A 23,314-nucleotide genomic window follows, 5' to 3' on the forward strand; every position below is an offset into this window, starting at 1 on the left:
ATTTAAAAATGCAAGATTTAACTGGACAGCTACATGTAAAAGAATGAAATTAGAACACTACCTAACACCATACACAAAAATAAACTCCAAATGGATTAAAGACCTAAGTATAAGACCAGACACTATAAAACTCTTAGAGGAAAGCATAGGAAAAACACTTTTTGACATAAACAACAGCAAGATCTTTTTTGACCCACCTTCTAGAGTAATGGAAATAAAAACAAAAATAAATAAATGGGACCCAATTAAACTTAAAAGCTTTTGCACAGAAAAGGAAACCATAAACAAGACAAAAAGACAACCCTCAGAATGGGAGAAAATATTTGCAAAGGAAACAATGGACAAAGGATTAATCTCCAAAATATACAAACAGCTAATGGAGCTCAATATCAAAAAAACAAGCAATTAACATAAAAAAATGGGTGGAAGACCTAAATAGACATTTCACCAAGAAGATATACAGATGGCCAAGAGGCACATGAAAAGATGCTCAACCTCACTAATTATTAGAGAAACGCAAATCAAAACTATAATGAGGTATCACCTCGCACTGGTCAGAATGGCCATTATCAAAAAATCTAGAAACAATAAATGCTGGAAAGGGTATGGTGAAAAGGGAACACTCCTGCGCTTTTGGTGGGAATGTAAATTGATACAGCCACTATGGAGAACAGTATGGAGGTTTCTTAAAAGACTAAAAATAGAACTACCATATGACCCAGCAATCCCACTACTTGGCATATACCCTGAGAGAAAACCATAATTCAAAAAGAGACATTCACTACAATGTTCATTGCAGTACTATTTACAATAGCCAGGACATGGAACCAACCTAAATGTCCATCGACAGATGAATGGATAAAGAAGATGTGGCACATATATACAATGGCAAGTACTCAGCCATAAAAAGAAACGAAATTGAGTTATCTGTAGTGAGGTGAATGGAACTAGAGTCTATCATTCAGAGTGAAGTAAGTCAGAAAGAGAAAAACAAATACCGTATGCTAACACATATACATGGAATCTAAAAAAAAAAAAAAAAAGGTACTGATGAACCTAATTGCAGGGCAGGAATAAAGACACAGGCTTAGAGAGTGGACTTGACACGGTGGTCAGGGGGAAGCTGGGGCAAAGTGAGAGTAGCATCGACATATATACACTACCAAATTTAAAATAGCCAATGGGAAGCAGCAGCATAGCACAGGGAGATCAGCTCGGTGCTTTGTGACTACCTAGAGGGGTGGGATAGGGAGGGTGGGAAGGAGGCTCAAGAGGGAGGGGATGTAGGGATATATGTATGCATATGACTGATTCACTTTGTTGTACAACAGAAACTAATTGTACTGTGAAGCAATTATAATCCAATAAATATCTATCAAAAAAAAAGAGAGAGTAGTATTCCAGAGTAGTGTTTCCCAAAATGTATTCCACCACATATTAGCTCTAAGAGTTGACCTTTGAAAAATGGATCCCATGGTCAAATAAATCTAGGTAATGTAGCAAAGCTATTCCTCTCTCATAGAGTTTAACCATTAGTGTATTAAAGGCTCTGATAAGTACAGCTATAAAGAACTTGTTTTTTGGACCATTCATGGAACTAGTGTTTCCTTAACACACTTCAGGATACACTGCCTCTGGCAGAGGCTGTAATTGTCCCCTGTATCCATTCTCTTTTTCCTTTTAGTAAGAGAATCTCTGAATTGTAGTGAGGTACATAGCTTTCCAGGTAAACACTACATTTTCTAGCTTCTTTATAACCGGTTGCAAATGTGTGAATGATTTTTTTGCCAGTAGAATGTGAGCAAAATTGATGTGAGCAAAACGGAGTGTTGCTCCTTTGAAAGGAAGTTGCTTGCCCTCTACTTTCTATCTTTCCCCATTCTTGCTGGCTGGAACGCTAAATTGCTGGTGACTCAGTTTTGACCATCTAGCCAGACAACACTGCAGGGGATGCCAAATGAAAAGATATAAGGAGTCTGGGTCCTGGATGTTTTTGAGGACTTGCCGTTTATATCTGAATTGTTTCATGGAAGATAAATAAAATTCATTTTGTTTGAAGCATTCAAAAAAAAAAGCGAGATTTATCAAAAGTTTCTTGGAATACTGGCAGAATGGTGGAGAGAACCCGGACTTTGTTATACTCCTTGCTCAAATGTGGCTGTGAAGCTTAGTAGTAATTTCACCTTGGGGAAATGATGATCTATTTGAATCTCAAGTCCCTCATCAATAAAATATGACGAAAATATCCCAGACACAGGCTTGTTAATAATGAAAATAGCGTACGTAAAATACTTGACTCCATATCTGGTGCAAAGTAAGGGGCTCAATAAATGTAGTATTCTCCTTACCTTGGGGGAAAAAAAACACTAAAAGACAGGGACTCTAATGCTCATAGAAGCTTTATTTATAATAGTCCCAACTGTAAACAACCCAAGTGATAGCCCAAAATGACCATCAATATTAGACTGAATTTTTAAAGGTTGGATAATCATACTATGCAATACTATACAGCAGGAACTACTGTTACTATAAAAGCATGGATAAATCTCACTAACATAATGTTAAGTGACACAAAATAATACATACTATATAATTCCATTGAAAGAAAGTTCAAAAACAGGCAAAATTAATCTACAGTGACAGAGGTCAGAAGTCTTAGCCTTTTGGAGGGGGGAAAGAAGGAGACTGCTGGAGTACTGGAGTACTGGAAAGTACTGGAAAGTACTGGAAAGTACTGGAAAGTACTCTTTCCAGTACTGGAGTACTGGAAAGAGTCTGTGTCTTTACCTGCATAGTTGTGGTCATTAGAAGGGTATATGTATGTAAAAGTTCATCAAACTGTACACTTAAGATTTGTACATTGTACATGTACATTATTTACCTTTGTACATATAAAAATAATATATCAACCCCCCAAAAAATTCCTCCTGTTTCTTTTGTCCCAGGAGCTAGATTTTATATCAATATCGAATTTATTCATTAGGAGAATATCTGGCTCTAGATATGACACACCATAGCTGGCTATCTTGCAGGCTGAGTCTGTCCCTTGTAAGTGGCCCCATTTCAGAGCTGGCCTGGAGGTGACAGGCATATTATGAAGGTCATGCTCCAACACCATTAACAGCTGGAGATGCCATCACATGCCATCAGCAACAAAACACAGGGAAAACCAGGCAGTGGACTGTGCTTCCCACCCTTAGGCTGCGAGGCACAAGCCCCAGCAATGGAAGGATTAAAAAGCATCTCAATTTAAGAAGACAGGGAGAGGGGAGGGGAATGTGGGCTGCACAATTTATAAATAGACATTACCAGAGGCTGCCTGATGGTGAAGTGGTTGTTTAGTAAATCTTTCTCCTTTAAGGATTCCATTATCAGAGACCATTTGAAAACATCAGTTTCGTTTTGTCTTTTGAGGGAGATCCTGGGTTTCATCAAGTCAGCCCTGTTGGGTAATATTTCTCTCTGCCAGATTTAGGAACAGGCCTTCGATATTTTGAATCACCTTTACATGGAGCACAAAGATGATGACGATGATGATGTGTCTTTTGCCAAATGGATGAGCAGCTTCTGGGGTCACAGCTGGATAGAGGAGGATGAGAGAGGACTCCGGGACCGCCATGGATCACAGAACTCCAGTTACAGGAAAACCTCCCTGCCCTGCCCAGTGAGTTATTATGACGGAACCGGGGGAGAGCTAGACTAGGGGAAGGGGATTTCTCTTAGATCTTTTTAAGAGTCCTTTGGTATAAAGTTTTCTTTGGTTGAAAGTGAGTACTTCCAAACCTTTTTTTATACTCACAAAAATCCCTTTTATCATTTTGTCTTGTCCTCCAAGGGACCTGATTTTCATCTATTAAGTAATGATTCCTTCATTTTTAGCAACCTAAGATATATTTAACCGCTATTCAGAGCTCCTGATAAGCCTGGCATAATCCTATTGGGTGGTAATATAATTCAAGCCAAAGGAAAGAAACCTGATGTTATAGTCTGTGTAGCATTGTTGTGGATCACTGTTTGATTTCCAGCAGTCTTTTTAAAATACTGAAAATAGCTCCACTATTTGGTGACATCTAAGGAATTGGGGATTCCACATAATAAATCACTACCTCTGATAAATTTGATACACTCTTTCTGCTGGTGCTCATTTGGTTTCCTGATGGGAGACAAAGCCAACATTCTACCACCCTCAGCACTATTTTTCCATGGCTAGGCAGAGCACCCGGTGTCAGGGGAGCAGGAAAGCTCCCAAGAGGGGAGCGGGTGGGCCTGACGAGGTGTGGACTCAGCAGTGGGTATACATGTCACTTAGAATTCCAGCTACCAGAGAATATTTCTCCAACCCCCTGCTACTGCTAACTCCAGAACCAAATAAGTTTTGGGGTAATGTTATTTTATTTTTAGCTCCAGAGTTCCCAGAAGCATAATGCATGTGAAGTATATTAAAACTTGTAAGGCAATCTTTTACGCCCAATGATCATCAAGTTTGAGGAATAAGACCTCTCTGAGACACAAGTATTTGAAAATAGATCTCTTACCAAACGCGTAATCAGGGACAAAGGGCGCATTTCAACACCTCATTGAACTTCAGGTTCTTTAAGTAAAAAAGGAGAGAGGTTGCACTGGTTGATCTCCAAGAATCCTTCTAGCTCTCGCTTTCCATGATTCTGTTATAAAATAAACACCTGCTTATCACACTCTCATTTCAATCTCTTATGCCCACATTGAGTGAGGTATACATAATGTGTGAACCAGGAGTAAGACTAGTGTTCAGCCAGACAGTGAGAACCAGGAAGAAACAAAGAGAAAAAATGAGATTCGCTATTTATCACAACAGCCCTTTGGAGCCACAGAAACTATGAAATCAAAGAAAGAAACATGACTTATAAAATATAGTTTCTTGAATAAATTTTAATATCTGTTAGACTTTAAAAACTGGGATAATCTACCCTATTTCAAGAATCCACTTATAGGTTACAATATTGTTTGCCTTAAGCTCTTGGGGAATAGCAAAATTTATTTTGTATAACATTTCTAAATGGGGTCCATATATCTTTTCCTGCTCGTACTGGCTTTGGACATTTGCCTGAATTAACCTGTTTAGATTCTCTGAGTTGACAATGAATTCCATAATTATCAGACTAACATGCAGAAAGCATGTGTTTATCTAAAGAGACAGAGCATGGGATAAACATGACAACCTGACTGAGTTGAGAAAACACAGATCAGGGGACCTTGGGTGATGTGGGCAGAGTCCTAGAAAATGGGGGGTCTGATTCTTCATCTCTATTCACACAATGCCATGTATTTGTGAAGTGAATCTGTAGTTGGATACTTAAGTTTTCCTAACTCTAAGATGTGCTCAAATTTTTCGTACTTTAGAGATATGAGAAAAATTAGGTTTTGAAGTTCTGTGTTTTGCTTTGAGCTCAATAAAAGACCTTAAAAAAAAAAAAAAAAAGCTGGGCTTCCCTGGTGGCACAGTGGTTGGGAGTCCGCCTGCCGATGCAGGGGACGCAGGTTCATGCCCCGATCCGGGAGGATCCCGCATGCCGCGAAGCAGCTGGGCCCGTGAGCCATGGTCACTGAGCCTGCGCTCCGCAACGGGAGAGACCGCAGCGGTGAGAGGCCCGCGTACCGCAAAAAAAAAAAAAAAAAAAAAAAAAAAAAAGCTTACTCTTAGCCTTATCTTTTTCCTTCTCTCCCCACTGCTCCACTCTAAGGCTCTTCCCTCTTGCAACCTATTAGTAACCTACATCCATCAGTATTGCATGCAAAGGAAGAGAAGAATTTTCCCCTTCTTTCCTATTCGAATGTGGTTTCTAATATGGCTCTTCGGCCTCATGATTCTTGCAAAACCATAGCGATGGAGCATTAAATCATTAAACATATTTATAGAACACCTACTGTGTGCCAGGCATTGTGCAAGGCACAATAGGCTTACAGGGAAAAAGAAGACATATGGTGTTTGTTCTTGTGGCACTTCTAATCTGGCGCAAGACACAAATTTGGCAGGAAGAATGAGGTAGACAAGGGGTAAAACTTGGTCCTTCTCAGAGAACACTACTTTTTGACAAGACTCATTATAATCTGCAACTGCTGATTTAAAGCAAATTAAAAAATCTAACTTTACTCTCCTGAGGTGCTTGGTGAAAAAAAAATAAGGTAAGTAATATGAAGTCTCTCTTATTACTCTCTCACATGAAGGTAGAACTAATCTACCCTCTCCCTCCATCGTCACAGGAATACAAACTTGAAGTAGAACAATCTCCATATCCCTTATTTATTCTACTCATTGAAAGTGAATTTTAAATAGTCTATTTGACTTTTTAGTCATCTTCTCCTTCAGCTTAACATGGTTTTCTTAACACTGTTCTATACAGTTAGGGCCTGGTGGAAGGGAGGATTATGCTGAATGAAAGACCTCTTCAAGGAGGAACTGAGTTCCCTGACCTGGGGCTTTGCTAACTCAACATGGACTTTTTCAGTGCTTCTTTGATGCTCACATAAGCACATGTGCTGGTCTACATCATATCATTTGAAGGGTACAAAATAAACCTCTACCTACCTGCACACAAGGGATTTTTTTTTCTTTTTGAAAATATAAAAGAGATGCAAGAGGGAGGGGATATGGGGATATATGTATGCATATAGCTGATTCATTTTGTTATAGAGTAGAAACTAACACAACACTGTAAAGCAATTATATTCCAATAAAGATGTTAAAAAAATAATCACCTTTAACCAATTTTATATTCTGTCGTCATATTCTCAATTTAAAGCTGTAGAAGATATATCTAATTTTAATTTTTATCCCTGATTGACCCAGGGGTGGCTACACACTCTCGTCCTTGTAGTATCTCACTGCAGCGGTGGTTCTCCTGTAGTAGCTCACTACAGGGATGGGGTGGAGCATGGCCCCCTTAGAGGATTTCTCAAACCCGAAGAGAGAGGGGATGCCCTAAAGTTTCATGACAAACAGTGGTTCCTTGTTTTTCAGATTAAATTTGTATTTAATTTTAAGAGGAGACAATGCCTTAATCCAAAGAAATGAAACTACGAATAGAATTTCAGGCATCAGGGATGTTTCTACAGAGGAGCTTTTATCATAATGTTCCATGGACTTGTTTCTTCTACCAGATGCTGAGATAGAGGAGTTGCTGGGAAGGCAGCAGAGTGGAGTGGGTAAGAGTGAGGGCTCTGGCAGCATTACTCTGAGCATTACCTAACCTCTCTCTGTCTGAGATTCCCTCTATGTAAATGGAATTGATGATAATAGTACATATGTAATATGGGTGTTGTTAAGATCCAGTGAGTAATGTATACAGCGTGCTTAGGACAGTGCCTGATACCTAATAAGTACTTCTTCTCCTCCTCTCCTACCCTGCACCTTCCCCTCTCCATCCTCCTCCTCCTTCTTATGTGTCAGAGTTTAAAATGTCTTTTAGTTTCCCTAAAGGATGCCCAGTGGATGGTAACTGACCTACCATGTTGTTTGTTTTTTGTTTTTCTGGTTTTTTTGCGGTACGTGGGCCTCTCACTGTTGTGGCCTCTCCCGCTGCGCAGCACAGGCTCCGGACGCGCAGGCTCAGCGACCATGGCTCACGGGCCCAGCCGCTCCGTGGCATGTGGGATCTTCCCGGACCGGGGCACGAACCCGTGTCCGCTGCTTCGGCAGGCGGACTCTCAACCACTGCGCCACCAGGGAAGCCTTGACCTACCGTTTTACCAGTTGAACACTTGAATCTTTTTTTTTTCCTGATGCTGTTGCCATATATAGCTAGTTGACTATAACCCTCTTGGCTCTGTTGATAGGCAATTAGTCTACATTATAAAATATTCCTCACATAAAATTCTTTTAGACTAATTCCTAAAACCTACAAATTATTATTACTTTCGTAATCGAATTCTGTTACAACTGGTACATTATTAAAAGTCACGTTTACAGGAAGCTTCACATAGAAATAGAATGAAGTTGTTGCTGCTGTTGAAGACAGAAGTTTGGGATTATTCAGCCAAGGAAGAGATGTCTTACGCTTAGGCATGGCACTTTACCTCTCCTGTAAAGTCACTAGTCACATGTCATAGGCAAGTCACTTAGCCAAACTAAGATTCATTTTCTTCATCTGTAAAAGGGGAAGAATAACTCCCTTGTAGGATTTGTTCTGAGGTTAGATATAAGGGCATGGTCCCCAGAGTCCCTGACACACACGGTGCACTAAGATTCAACATGGGTCTTACTGTCTCAACACCTGGATCTTTCTCCCTCTTGTTTCTCATCTTGCTGTTGATGGGTGGCTCAGATGCTTTCATTTACTCAGAGGGCAGGAGGGGTACAATTGAAGGGTGATTGCAATTAAACCCAGAATAAAAAACATCAAGTAGTTAAGTTCTTGAAGTGAAGATGTTACATAACTTTTTTTTTTTTTTTTTAAGTGAGGACCTATGGCTTGGGGTTAGAGAGTGCATAGGATTTATTTTTTGACAGAAATGTTTTTCTGGGACCAAAGTAGGAAACAGCATTGTTTTTCAGAGGACTGTTTTCTAGTGAGAGTCAGGGCACTGGGTGGTTATTGCTCAGAAAATCCATGCCTGCTGCAGGCTTTGTAGCCTGGGAGCTGGGGAGTCCAGGCGTCGAGCTCGGAGCGTGGGGATCCCATTCCACGTTCTAGAGCCTGCTTCACGGCATGGGAGATAGATCCGTAAGGTTGGTCCATGACCATGGAGGTGACAAGTCCAGACCTTGAAAAAGTCAGCTATTTAGGGCGTTGATTCAAGTCTTTGTGAGGGAACTTACATTAGAAGGGCATATAAAATTCCAAAAGTAGAGCTTACTTAGTAAGTAAACATTTTTAAAAGTGGTAGCTTTCTCCCTGTAACCAATTAGAGAACTCTTTTAAGCTTGTTTCTCACAAGGTCCCGCACCAAAGGAGACTAACTGGAAATTTCATCTGCTATAAGGAGATATTGTTTATTTATATTGTGATGGAAACTCTTGCATTTTTTTTCAGGTCTCTCAATGGAAGAGGACATTTGTACAAACATCTGCATTTCACTCCCAGTCTCACATTTTTAAGTTTTATTTTTAAAATCTTAGTGTGGTGAGAATATGCAACATGAGCTCCACTGTCTTTGGCAGATCTCTAAGTGTACAAGGCAATATTGTCATCTTTAGGCACAATGTTGTGCAGCAGATCTCTAGAACTTATTTTGCATAACTGAAATTTTATACCCATTGATTAGCAACTCCCCATATCCCTCTCCTCCCAGCCCTTGGCAGCCACCATTCTATTCTTGCTTCTATCAGCTCGACCATTTCAGATACCTTATGTAATATTTGTCCTTCTGTGTCCCAGTCTCAAATTTTAAGTATTGTATTTTTCCTGATCATATAATACATGATCACTGTAGAAGACATGAAAAATACTAAAAAGGAGTAGGAAGAAAACAACCCGAGATTGCAGACAAAGGCTTTGATCACAGTTGGGTATGTTCTAAAATTGCCCATCTCATGATGTCCCCACAGCTTACCCATCCCAGCCCTCCCCCCTCCTCTCAGGCACTCCCTGGCCCTACCAGAGTTCTCTTCCTTCTATGCCGGCAAGCTCCTTCTGTGGCAGGGCTTCTGCACGTATGGTCTCATCCTCAGGTGGACAAGTGTTCTCTGTTTCCTAATTAACCCTGCTCATCCTTCAGATTGTAGCTTGTCACACCTTCACAGAAGTCTCCCCTCATCCTCCCAGTCACCTCAACACCCACCCAGATATATGTGGTTTTACTCTGCTATACCCTGCTATTGCACCTTGAACATTCCCTTAATAGCATTTGGCCAAGGATGCAGGCATATGCCCCATTTATTTATCTCCATTGCAGACATAAGTTCTAAGAGGGGGCCACTCTGTTTTGCCCCCCAATTTATCCATAGCACCAAGTACCACGTCTGACCTGCAGTAAATGGACTAATTTATACAGACTTACCTCATGTATCTTAGCAACTTTACAGATCTTTTTTTAAAAATTTATTTTATTTAATTAATTTATTTTTGGCTGCATTGGGTCTTCGTTGCTGTGCACAGGCTTTCTCTAGTTGCAGCGAGCGGGCGCTACTCTGTTGCGGTGTGCAGGCTTCTCATTGCGGTGGCTTCTCTTGTTGCGGAGCACGGGCTCTAGGCGCGCGGGCTTCAGTAGTTGTGGCATGCGGGCTCTAGAGCACAGCCTCAGTAGTTGTGGTGCACGGACTTAGTTGCTCTGCGTCATGTGGGAATCCTCCCGGACCAAGGCTCAAACCTGTGTCCCCTGCATTGGCAGGCATATTCTTAACCACTGCACCACCAGGGAAGATCCAACTTTATAAATCTTTAACCATATTTCTGATTATTGTTTGAGAGTAAGTTTCTATATATGTGTATTAGTTTGCTCAGGCTGTCGTAACAAAATACCACAGGCTGGGTAGCTTAAACAGCCATTTATTTCCTCATAGCTCTGGAGGCTGTAAGTCCAAGATCAAGGTGTCAGCAGGTTTGGTTTCTTCTGAGGCCTCTCCCCTTGGCTTGTATTGGTAGATGGCACCTTCTCGCTGTGTCCTCACATGGTCTTTCCTCTGCGTGAGTATATCCCTATGTCTCTAATTTCCTTACTAATGTAAGAACATTAGTCAGATTGGATTAGGGCCACCCTAATGGCCTCATTTTAACTTAATCTTTAAAGACCCTATCCCAAATACTGTCATATTCTGAGCTACTCACGTAGGGCTTCAACATGTGAATTTGGCGGGGCGGGAGTGGGGGGGAGGTACGACACAATTCAGCCCATAATAACGTGCAATGTATGGACCCAAGGAGGGAAATTATTTTAAGCCTTTTGACTCACTCATACTGCCAACGGCTTTCTAGGAAAGCTGTATCCATTTATAGTCCTACCAGCAAGGAATGACAGTGCCTATCCCCCAGCACTCTTACTAGTGTTAGTATTATTAAAAAATTTTTTTTTGTTAACCTGGAAGGCAAAATTGTATGTGATATAATTTAACATAATTTTTGACTATTAATAAGCATAAACAATTTTTATGTTTGGTATTTCTTTTTCTTTCATTCTTTATACATTTATTCATTCAATATATATTTAATGAACTCATGCTATGAAGAAGGCAAAGTGCTGCATACTGAGATTCTAGCAGAGAATGAAATGTAGCCCCTGACATGAAGGAGCATACAGTCTAATGGAGAAGAGAGATGTGTAACAAAATTAACCAAATTATTGATGACAGCTATGATAAGTGTCATAAAGAAGTGTGAGATCTCAGGAGAGTGTCTAATGGTGGTTCAGGGGCCTGAATCAATTGGGGTGGTAGGAAAGACTTTCTGAGGAAATGCAGTTTCCATGGTGACTGAAGGGTGATTAGCCAGCTATGAGGTGAAGCGATGGGGTTGTGTGTGGGGTCACAGCCAGAGAGGACCACTTGTAAAAGTGCCTGTGCTGGGCAGGAGCAGGTGAGCTGGAGGAACTGACAGAAGACCAGTGAGGCTATGTCACTGAAGAGGTGAGGGTGGTGCAAGATGAGGTGTAAAATGAAATGTGATCAGGTATGAGTCTGACGTTGTTTTAACTATGCTGGCTGCTGTGGGAAAAGTGAAATAAAATGAGTAAGGATGAATGCAGGATATCGACTACTACGAGGCTGCTGCTGGAATCTGGGTGAAAGGTAATGATGACTTGGATTAGGGTAGTAACAGTGGTGCTGGAAAAAAGTAGATGGTTTTGAGAGACATTTAAGAGGTGGAATCTGCTGACTTGGCAATTGGCTGTGGAGGGGGCTTCTGAATTACTAGTCTGAGTAACCGGGCAAATGATGGTGCCGGTTTCTGAGTTTTGGGACACTTGAGAAGCAGGCTTGGGAAGGAGAGATGATGAGTTCAAATTTGGACAAGTCAGGTGGGGTGCCTGTGGGATACCAAGAGGAGAAGTTGAGTGGGCAGAAGCTCAGAAGAGAGGTCTGGGCTAACAAATAAATCAGAAACTCGGTTATAGATGGAAATTGAAGCCTGGGGGTGAGACATTGAGGGAGACAATGTAAAGTAAGAAAGCAAAGGAAGGGAAGGAGGACTAGTTTAGAGTGTCGGGGGACGCCAACAGTTATGAGTAGTTAGAAGGGAGAAGTGAGCAAAAATGTCTAAAACACAGTGGCAGAAAGATCAAAGGGAAACCAAGAGGGTGCAGTGGTAGAAGGCAAGGGAAAGACTGTTTCCAGAAGGGTTCAGTAGGCAACTGGGTTGAATGCTATGGAGTGACTAAAGACCATTAAGTGCCCAGAATTTGGCAACATGGAGACCAATATCCTGACTAACATTAGTGTTAGATGAAAAAGTGTGAGATAGCCTCATCCACCAGAGGGCAGACAGCAGAAGCAAGAAGAACTACAATCCTGCAGCCTGTGGAACAAAAGCCACATTCACAGAAAGATAGACAAGATGAAAAGTCAGAGGGCTATGTACCAGATGAAGGAACAAGATAAAACCCCAGAAAAACAACTAAATGAAGTGGAGATAGGCAACCTTCCAGAAAAAGAATTCAGAATAATGATAGCGAAGATGATCCAGGACCTCGGAAAAAGAATGGAGGCAAAGATTGAGAAGATGCAAGAAATGTTTAACAAAGACCTAGAAGAATTAAAGAACAAACGAACAGAAATGAACAATACAATAACTGAAATGAAAACTACACTAGAAGGAATCAATAATAGAATAACTGAGGCAGAAGAACGGATAAGTGACCTGGAAGACAGAAAGGTGGAATTCACTGCTGTGGAACAGAATAAAGACAAAAGAATGAAAAGAAATGAAGACAGCCTAAGAGACCTCTGGGGCAACATTAAACACAACAACATTTGCATTATAAGGGGCCCAGAGGAGAAGAGAGAGAGAGAAAGGACCTGAGAAAATATTTGAAGAGATTATAGTCAAAAACTTCCCAAACATGGGAAAGGAAATAGCCACCCAAGTCCAGGAAGCACAGAGAGTCCCATACAGGATAAACCCAAGGAGAAACATGGCGAGACACATAGTAATCAAATATACTTAAAGTGATGAAAGGGAAGAACTTACAACCAAGATTACTCTACCTGGCAAGGATCTCATTCAGATTTGATGGAGAAATCATAAGCTTTACAGACAAGCAAAAGCTAAGAGAATTCAGCACCACCAAACCAGCTCTACAACAAATGCTAAAGGAACTTCTCTAAGGGGGAAACACAAAAGAAGAAAAGGACCTACAAAAACAAACCCATAACAATTAAGAAAACGGTCATAGGAACATACATATCGATAATTACCTTAAACATGAATGGATTAAATGCTCCAACCAAAAGACACAGGCTTGCTGAATGGATACAAAAACAAGACCCATCTATATGCTGTCTACAAGAGACCCACTTCAGACCTAGGGACACATACAGACGGAAAGTGAGGGGATGAAAAAAGATATTCCATGCAAATGGAAATCAAAAGAAAGCTGGAGTAGCAGTACTCATATCAGATAAAATAGACTTTAAAATAAAGAATGTTACAAGAGACAAGGAAGGACACTACATAATGATCAAGGGATCAATCCAAGAAGAAGATATAACAATTATACATATATATGCACCCAACATAGGAGCACCTCAATACAGAAGGGAACTGCTAATTTTTTGCCATATTACAAGGTACTACAGAGTGAGGCCTGGAAGGACTTGAAGGTAACAATTCCAGCTTTTTGACAAATTCTTTGAGAAACCTGAGGACCTCCCCCGCCCCTAAAGAGGTTATCATTTACCCAAGGTCACACAGCTAGTGAGTAGCAGATTGACATACCTGGGTTTTCTGATTTCAGATCTGCTGGCCTTGTTGCTCCAAGTTAGCAGTTAGTAATGCCAGCATGCAGAAAGAGCACAGAGTGTGGTTACAACTGACTTGGATTGCAATCCTAGCTCTTCCCTTTATCAGCCATGTAGCTTTAGAAAAGCCATTTAATCAGCTTTTCTCAGATAAATAATAGCACTGTGGAAAAGCAAGTTTCTGCTTGTTGTGAGGGGCAAGTGTGTCTGCACATAGTAGGTGCTCCACCAACGGGACCTCATCTCAAACTCCAAACCTAGGTGTCTTGTATCCCAGAGTGTGGGCCCCTTTGCCCACACGCTTTGAAATGGGTCTAATCCTCTGTAACACATGAGATGCCAAGAAATCCTAAAGTCTCCATCAATTTTTATCATATGAAGTTTATACAGCATCATTCATTATACGAAAAATACATATTAAAACAATAATACTATCTCACTCTTCCTATTTGTTGGCAGTTTGGGGAGACAGGCACACTCATGGTTTGGAATATTAATTTGTATCACCTCTTTGGAGAATAATTTGACAATACATATCACAATTTAAAATGCACTTATTCTTTATTAACCTACCTGTTTCACTTTTACAGATACATTCATACACATCCAAAATGTATATCATTGCAGCATTCTCTGCTACAGCAAAGTTTGCACAGGAACTAAATATACCTTTTAAAAAACAAAAACAAACAAAAAAGAAAAAGTGTGAGTGAAAAAGCTGGAGTGGAGTGGGTTGGGGAGTAAGAGAAATTAACAGAGCAAGTGTCACAATTCTTTCCAGAAGTTTGGTTTATCTGAACTATCTTTTTTTCATCATTTTCCAATTGTGATTTTAACACTGATGTCATTGTAGTACATGACCTCTATGTTTGTGTGTATTATGTGAAATACCCTTATTTTCAGAATATTTATTAAACATGCAGCAAATATTTTTAAAGTTTTTTCGTCTACCGTATTATATGTTGTTTTTATGCACATTAGCTTTATTTTTATATAGTTAAATTAATTTTTTTCCTTATGACTTCTTCCATTGCTCTTTTGCTTAGAAATTCCTTCTCCATACAGAAAGCACACAGATATTTGCCTTTGTATTATTTCTTAAATGTTTATGGCTTCATTAAAAATTTATTTTGATCATTTTGAAATTTATTTTTACATATCAATTTAAGGCTGGAACACTTTATTATACCACCCTAATGATAGAGGAGCAACATAGCTTATCTTGGGATGTTCTACTTACTGTTTTGACCAACTGACCCCACTGCCTCATTGTAGGAGAAAGCTCCTACTGATCAAGAAGATAAAATTTCAGTCCAACATGAGATTTGTTTGGTTAGTAATTTATGGACATTCTGTCTCTGTGCTAATATTGTGCAGTCTCTTTATATTGTAAAATTTTAAATTCTGTATTCCCAGTTTCCTGTGCTTCCCAGCATGATGTCGTCTGACAGCCATCCTAGAAGTCATTCTTATGAGGACCAGGGATTTCAATGCCATACTCACGTGCGGGATTACAGAAAATACTCAGAGGATGGGTCATTCAAGAAGCCCCTGGAATCAAAAAGAAGACCCCATTCCAAAATTCAGGCATTTTCAGAGTCCTTTGAACAGCAACTCTGCTTTAGAACCAAACGCTCTGTCTCTTCGGTACGTAACAGAGTTATTGAATGTTTAAACCATTTTAGAAAAGGAAACCCAAAGGATTCATCCTCCCCTAGTTTGAGGAGAACAAATCTAACTTCTTCATTTACAGGTTGGTGTTGTGATCTTTGAAAAATGGCACTCAGTTTTAGATAGCCCAGGTGTACATAAAATTTTAAAATTATTATTATTGAAGACATGTGGTGTAGGAAGAATTCCTAAAGGAGCACATGTGGAATGTTTTTGTTACCAAGGTCCTCTGTTTTCATCACCCTTATTATAAATAATTGTGATTCGTTCTCCTTCTACTATCTGAAGAAGAAAAAACTGCCCCTACTGCTCTTGTTCTCTCATATTTAATCTGGTAGGAAATAGTTTGTGATGGTGTTGTGTTCCCCTGTACTTTTAAAAAGCACACAGAAGGAACTCTCTGGACACTATGGTGTGAGTATCCAGGAATAGAGGAGCAATCCAGGCATTCACAGTGGCCTAGTCAGAGTCTAATTGAAGCCCAAGGGAGACAAAGGCAGGAAATGGGGGAAAGAATTGAAACACCACTGATGATGCCAAACTTGATACATAAAGTAATAAACTAGAGACCAATTAATTGGGGGGTAGTTTTTCAACTCTGCAACGTGCTCACTGAGTGGCCTTGAGCAAAATACTTTTTTTTTTGGTGGGTCTTTTGTTTTGGTTTTATTTTGCAAAACAAGAATAATGATATGTTTCTGCCATGTAGTAGGCAGAGCAAATAAGTAAACCTAGGTGTATTGCCACCTGGGTCTTGAGCTATGCTCTGTGAATGGCCAGGGGAAGGCACTCAGGTGCTTGCTACCTCATTGTCCACCTGAGTGTGGTGCTTTCTGCCTAGCAGTGATGGCTGTTGGGATTGTCACTGTGCATCTTTGCCTCACAGGCGGCACCTCACTTTTGTCCCAGTGACCTTGTGTATCTACGATTCCCCTTCAGTAAGCTGCTCTCTCTACTGGATCATAAGAGGAATAAGGAAGGAGGCGTAGTGAACAGCTGTCACTTACTCTATCTAAACCTTATTAAGTTTCTGTTTTGTCTTTTCTTTATACTGTTTTTTTAAGATATGGTTTCAGACTTAGAGCAAGGTTGCAAGAATAGTACAAAACTACACCCTTCATCTAGATTTCCTCTAAACGTGAATATATTATCACATTTTCCTATACCCGCTCTCTCCTTCCCATCCCCAAACAAGGGCACAAGGACATAATACAGTACAATAATTAAACTCAGGAAATTAACACCAATACAAAACTTTTATATCTAATCTATTGACCTTATTCATATTTTGTCAGTTGTTCCAATAATATTTTTTAAAACGAGATTCCAGATCATGCAATGCAACCGATTTTCATGTCCCTTTAAGGTATCTTATTTCTGGAACAATGCCTCGGTCTTTTTCATGGGACTGGCATCTGAAGAGTACAGGTCAGTTATTTTTTAGAATGAAGCTCAGTTTGAGTTCATCTGATATTTCTTCACGATTAGATTCACATTATGAACTTTTGGCAGGAATAAAACAGGCGTGAAAAAATTCCTGTTTCAAAACTACGTGTTGAAATCATTAATTATATTAATTAGGGGACTGACTTGCTTTAAATTCTTTCTGAAACAAGGGAGGGTATAAATATATTCTGAAAAAAATTTTAATCTGAACAATTCTTTGTTGATTCTGATGGCTTCAGAAAAACATTCATATCACATATTTACATAAGGGTGTAAATGTGAAATCAGTTTTTATTTAAAGAGATGTTCATTACATTATCCTTAAAATATAAAATGTTTGTTTCATTCATTTCTCAAGTTCTTCCTTTTGAGTACCAAGATAACCAAGGCAGCATTTTCAACTTTTCTGACTCAAGAACTCTTTTCATAGTTATGTACAGTCGGCCTTTTTTGTCTTTGGGTTCTGTACCCATGAACTTGAGCATCCATGGATTTTGGTACCTGTGGGCGGTCCTGGAACCAATACCTTTGTGGATACCAAGGGACAACTGTATAATAGCTAGAAACCTGCTAAGAATTTACAAAATCATTTAAAAAATTTTCATATTATATGATAAATATACGTGATAAATAATTTAAAATTCAGTATTTATTTTATATCAGTCTTTAAAGAGTATATTATAAAGTTTATCTTAAGGCAAAATAAAAAATTTGGAACATTGCATACTTTAAAACTTTTCTATTTAATAATTGATACACTTTTCTAAAGCTAACTATATTAAAAAGTGTGATTTTTCAGCAATTTAAAAAATAATATATATTGCCTTTGTTTTGTTTTGTTTGTTTGTTTTTTTGTTTCTTGCGGTACGCGGGCCTCTCACTGTTGTGGCTACTCCCGTTGCGGAGCACAGGCTCCGGACGCGCAGGCCCAGCGGCCATGGCTCACGAGCCCAGCTGCTCCGCGGCATGTGGGATCTTCCCGGACCGGGGCACGAACCCGTGTCCCCTGCATCGGCAGGTGGACTCTCAACCACTGCACCACCAGGGAAGCCCTATATTGCCTTTTATTTGGGGGCCAAATGTATACTAATACATAGATTTAGATTTTACATCCTTTAGCATCAAGAAGAGCCAGAAACTGCTTTTGTGACCTGCTCATGACAAACAACATTAAATTTTTTCATTTTTATATTGAAAAACTCAACTGGCTTATTTTGATAATTTTTCACATTTTTGTTTCTAAGTGATGAGATAAGAAAAAATATTTCAGGTCATTATTTATGAGCAATTTTTGGATAGTCTTGATTCTCAATAAGGGAAAAGCCAAATTGCAAATAATCATCACTATATTTTCTTTTTTATACTGTTTTTATAAGGATTAGAGACATTCATGGCTGCTAAATATGAATTATGATCAGACTGATGGATTTAATACAAGCAATGGAGCTAATAAAAATAATCTGGAGGCATATTTACAGAGCTAGTACAATTTTTAAGCTCCTTTTAACTTGCATCTCAGCTTCATCATTTGTTTTACTTTCTGATTTTGACTAATGGACCATTATAGATAGAAATGAAATAATCTAGGTATGAAAACAAGTTAACAATGTACAGTAGCTAACACCACCACAGTAACCAGACATCCCCATAACTCACCCTGCAGGGCCGAGTCATGACCTTGCCCATCTGACTGTTACTCACCACTGCATATGTTCACCTCATAGGCACTCAGGGGTTCTCCAGTGTTTCCAGTCCACTGGAATGGAGAAGGGGAGGAGTAATGATCTTGAAGTGTAAAAATAGATACCACCACATTTATCAACACCATTCTTTTGTTAGTAATTCCTTTGAAAGTCACTTTCACCGTGGAAACCAAAGAAGCACCCCCCATCCCAGTTCCTTATCATATCACCCTATTTATAGTTATCATTGCGCTTATCATTACCTTTTATTTTCTTATTTCCTTTTAGGCTTATTGATTGATTGTCTCCCTCTGCCTACGTATAGAATCTAGGAAGTAGGGTCTCTCTAGTTAGTGCCGAATCTCCCCATCTTAGAACAACAGTGTGTGTTCATTCAGTCATTGAATGTAGACCCCTGGGCAACTTGTTGGGGAATGTTTTGTGGTTGAATGTCATTCCTTGATACTTTGTTCTTTACCCGGTCCTCACCTGAAAACTTAGTGCAAACCCTACTATTAATGTAATTTTTGTGTGTGTGTGGGGGGTACGCGGGCCTCTCACTGTTGTAGCCTCTCCTGTTGTGGAGCACAGGCTCCGGACACGCAGGCTCAGCGGCCATGGCTCACGGGCCCAGCCGCTTCGCAGCATGTGGGATCTTCGCGGATCGGGGCACGAACCCGTGTCCCCGGCATCGGCCGGCGGACTCTCAACCACTGCGCCACCAGGGAAGCCCTGTAATTTAAGGGAGTGAACATAAGGAGGTTAGAATCATTCCGTGTATGATTCCCTTGCCACATTCCTTTTCAAAAAGCACCAGAAGGATATTAATTTTACTGTGCCATGGAATCACATCCCTCTGTACATTAGAGGCAGAGTAGTGTGCAGGTTGAGTTTCCTCCATAGACCACCTGTTAATGCCCAAGGCCACCTATTCCTTTATTTTATGACTAAACCTTTAGCAACACCCTTAGGGTTATGCTAATTTATTACTAGAAACTAAGATGTGAAAGTCTGCTAAATGATTAGGGTTTTCTTCATTTCTGATAATTAGGAAAAATGTGGAATGTTGTCAGCTGTTGGCATATCTACCCTTTTCTGACCCTTCTTTTTCAGGGACCTGAGAGCAGAAAGGAGAGAAATGAGAGAGAATACTGGGCACTGGAAATGAGGTCTTGCAAGAAAGTGGAGGAAAGAAGGAGCTCTGGGAAGGAAGAGTATGGAGAAGCTTACCTGCCCGCCCTGTCTGAAAAGGGGCCCAAATAGTACTTTGTTTCCACACCGTGACTACTGATGCTGCTGTGTTTTTCTGAGCCCCAATTCACCAGGCCCAGGAGTGGTAGCTGTAGAGTCTGCAGATGCTGAGTGACTCAAGTGGGTGGTTGATTCAGCTGCTCCCCAAGACAGCTTGCATCATACTCCAGCTGCTTTTCAGAGTGTGATCTGCTCTGTTGCCCTTTTATGGGAATAAAAAGGATAAAAGGTATTTTAATAGCATAAAGTAATTATTGAAAATGTGAAGAGAGATATTTAAAGAGCCACCCACACATCTTCACCAACCCTTCTTCCACATCACCCTGGCAAATAATCTTAAATAAAAGTCATTGGTGTGACTCGATGCTTACTTCCTTATTAGAAGTAATTATATAAGTATGTCTAAAGGCCATCATTTAATGAGAGCTGGTAATTAAGGTGCCAAGTACTGTGCTGAGAGTTTGAATGCATTACCTAATAGTCCTCACCACTCTGAGGTGGGACCCAGTCTTCTTTTCACTTGCTGGCTGAGGAAACTGGAGTTTAGGAAAGTTCAGTCACTCACTGGGGAGGTGGCAGAGTTAGGGCCAGAGCCCAGTTCATGCTGACTCATGTTCCTAACTTGAGGCAGGACCTTCATTTCCCTTTTGCAGTGGGTCCTGACTTAGTAGGTGTGTGATTTGCTTGTGAACAGGCAGATGTGAATGAGAAAAGCAGGACTTGGGAGTGGGTTACAATTTTGATGACGTGGGTGGAGACTGAATCTCCGAGATCAGCTTTATGCTCTGGGTTTTAACTTTATGAGACTATTTATTTTTTATTGAGGTATAAGTGACATGTAACATTATATTAGTTTCAGGTGTCCAACGTAATGATTCAGTATTTGTATGTATTGTGAAATGATTGCCACAGTAAATCTAGTTAACATCCATCACCATACATAGTTACACATTTTTTTCTTGTGATGAGAACTTTTAAGATCTACTCTCTTAGCAACTTTCAAATATACAATATTGTCAACTATAGTCACCATGCTGTACATTACATCGCATGATTTATTTAAAACGTATGGACCACCTCACAACTTTGCTTGTCATCTTTGCACAGGAGCTGTGCTAATCCTCTCTGTATCCAGAGAAGTTCCAGTTTGAGTGTATGTGCTGCTGAAGCAGGCACTTCTTTTTTCCCCCGGCTCTATTGATAGGACTTTTATACTATATTTTATCAAACTGGAGGAAAGTCTGTTTTCAACACACTTTCAGGACCATAGTAAATGGAAGAGGGGGGACTCTCTGAATATGAAGGTGACAGCTTATTGCCTTTTTTAAATATCACAAAATGATAGTCGTCATAATAAAAATACAGATCAAGAAAAAGAATGAAAATTAAAAATTCTTATTGTACCTACTCGGAGATAAACATGGTTAATACTTTGTTGTCTGTCCTTCCGGAATATTATCTATGTGTATACAGAAACACACACACACACAAATTTTTTTCCAAACATGAGTTCATTTCAGTTAATAGTGTATCATTTACATCTTTTAAAATAGCCAAGTGCATAATTTTACTGGTTCCTTGCTTAAAACATTCTCAAGTCTCTTCCATTTTTTTTTTTTTTTTTTTGTGGTACGCGGGCCTCTCACTGTTGTGGCCTCTCCCGTTGCTGAGCACAGGCTCCGGATGCCCAGGCTCAGCGGCCATGGCTCACGGGCCTAGCCGCTCCGCGGCATGTGGGATCTTCCCCGACCGGGGCACGAACCTGTGTCCCCTGCATTGGCAGGCGGACTCTCAACCACTGCGCCACCAGGGAAGCCCAAGTCTCTTCCATCTTAAAAACGTCCCTCATAATATACCGATAGGTACCACTTTTTTTTTTTTTTTTTTTTTTGGCCACACCGTGTGGCTTGTGAGCTCTTAGTTTCCCTGCCAGGAATTGAACCTGGGCCCTCGGCAGTGTAAGCACCAAGTCCTAACCACTGGACTGCCAGGGAATTCCTGCAAACTCATTTTTTTAAAATAAGTAATTATTTCTTGCCCTGCCTGCCCCCAATCTGTTTTCCCTGTCTCAGTGAATGGTTAGCATAATTTACCAGTTGTCAACAAAGAACCTGGTTGGGTTTGAAACCATCACGTACTCTTCTTGTTCTCCATTCAAATAATTATCAACTTCTGCTTATTTTGCCTCTAAATATCACTTGGACCTACCAAATTCCATTCTCATTGCCAGCATCCCACATCAGGCCCTTCATATCTTGCCTTGATTCCAACAAAAATGATAATATTTTAGATATGTTTGGTTAAATAGAATATATTATTAAAATTAATTTCCCCTGTTTTTCCCCTATTTTAATGTCGCTACTATTAGAAAATTTTAAATTACCTCTATGTCTCATATTTCTATTGGGCAGCAATTATCTATACTCTAACTCTCAAGCCTCTTTTTATATTACATGAATTTTATTTTTTAAATTCTAGGAGGCTTAAAAAGAATTGGAATTTAATTAATCCATGGTATTATTTTGGGTTAACTGGCCTAATACTAGTTACAACATTTTAAAGTTTATTATCCTGATTCTTTTTTCCTCCCTCCCTCCCTTCCTTCCTTCCTTCCTTCGTTCCTTCGTTCCTTCCTTCCTCCCTATTCTCTCCAAATAAAAATATCTCTGTTTATTCATATTCTCTTCTGTACTATAGTATGACTCATGTCGGTTTTATCATGTAATGATTTACTTACGTCTGTCTTCCCATGTAGACTGTGAACTCTTAGTAGTAGGAACCATATCTTAATCATCTTTGCATTCCCAGAACCCTTGCCTTTCACATAGTAGTGATGTAATAGATATAGTCTGAGAATGTGACTCTGAACAACCAGGGATCTAGAACTTGAATTAATCCTGCCTATTTTAGGCAAGACACTGTCATATGATACTCTCTTAAAATAAAAAATTGTGTTGTAGATAGTATTCCCCCCCAATGGAAACATTTTTTACTTATAAAAATAACAGTATCGGGCTTCCCTGGTGGCACAGTGGTTAAGAATCCACCTGCCAATCCAGGAGATGCAGGTTCGAGCCCTGGTTCAGGAAGATGCCACATGCCGCGGAGCAACTAAGCCCGTGCGCCACAACTACTGAGCCTGTGCTCTAGAGCCACAACTACTGAAGCCCTCGAGCCACAACTATGGAAGCCCACGCGCCTAGAGCCCGTGCTCTGCGACAAGAGAAGCCACCGCAATGAGAAGCCTGCGCACCGCAATGAAGAGTAGCCCCCGCTCGCCGCAACTAGAGAAAGCCCACGTGCAGCAACGAAGACCCAACGCAGCCAAAAATAAATAAATAAATAAAATCTACGTTTAAAAAAACCCCCCAAAACAAAAAAAAACAGTATTTGACAT

General features: G+C 40.0%; 1 protein-coding gene across 1 annotated transcript; it reads left to right on the forward strand.

Annotated features, from left to right (window-relative positions):
- Positions 1-3,493: 3,493 nt before the first annotated feature.
- Positions 3,494-19,929, forward strand: LNP1 (leukemia NUP98 fusion partner 1; the record flags this gene model as incomplete). Its single annotated transcript, XM_082840447.1, has 3 exons — positions 3,494-3,664; positions 15,284-15,514; positions 19,780-19,929. Exons 1-3 carry the CDS (start codon positions 3,509-3,511, stop codon positions 19,927-19,929), a joined length of 537 nt encoding a protein of 178 aa, XP_082696573.1. The 5' UTR covers positions 3,494-3,508.
- Between the last annotated feature and the right edge of the window lie 3,385 nt (positions 19,930-23,314).

This window comes from Leucopleurus acutus, assembly GCF_964270905.1.
Source record: "Leucopleurus acutus genome assembly, chromosome: 5".
NCBI lineage: Eukaryota > Metazoa > Chordata > Mammalia > Artiodactyla > Delphinidae > Leucopleurus > Leucopleurus acutus.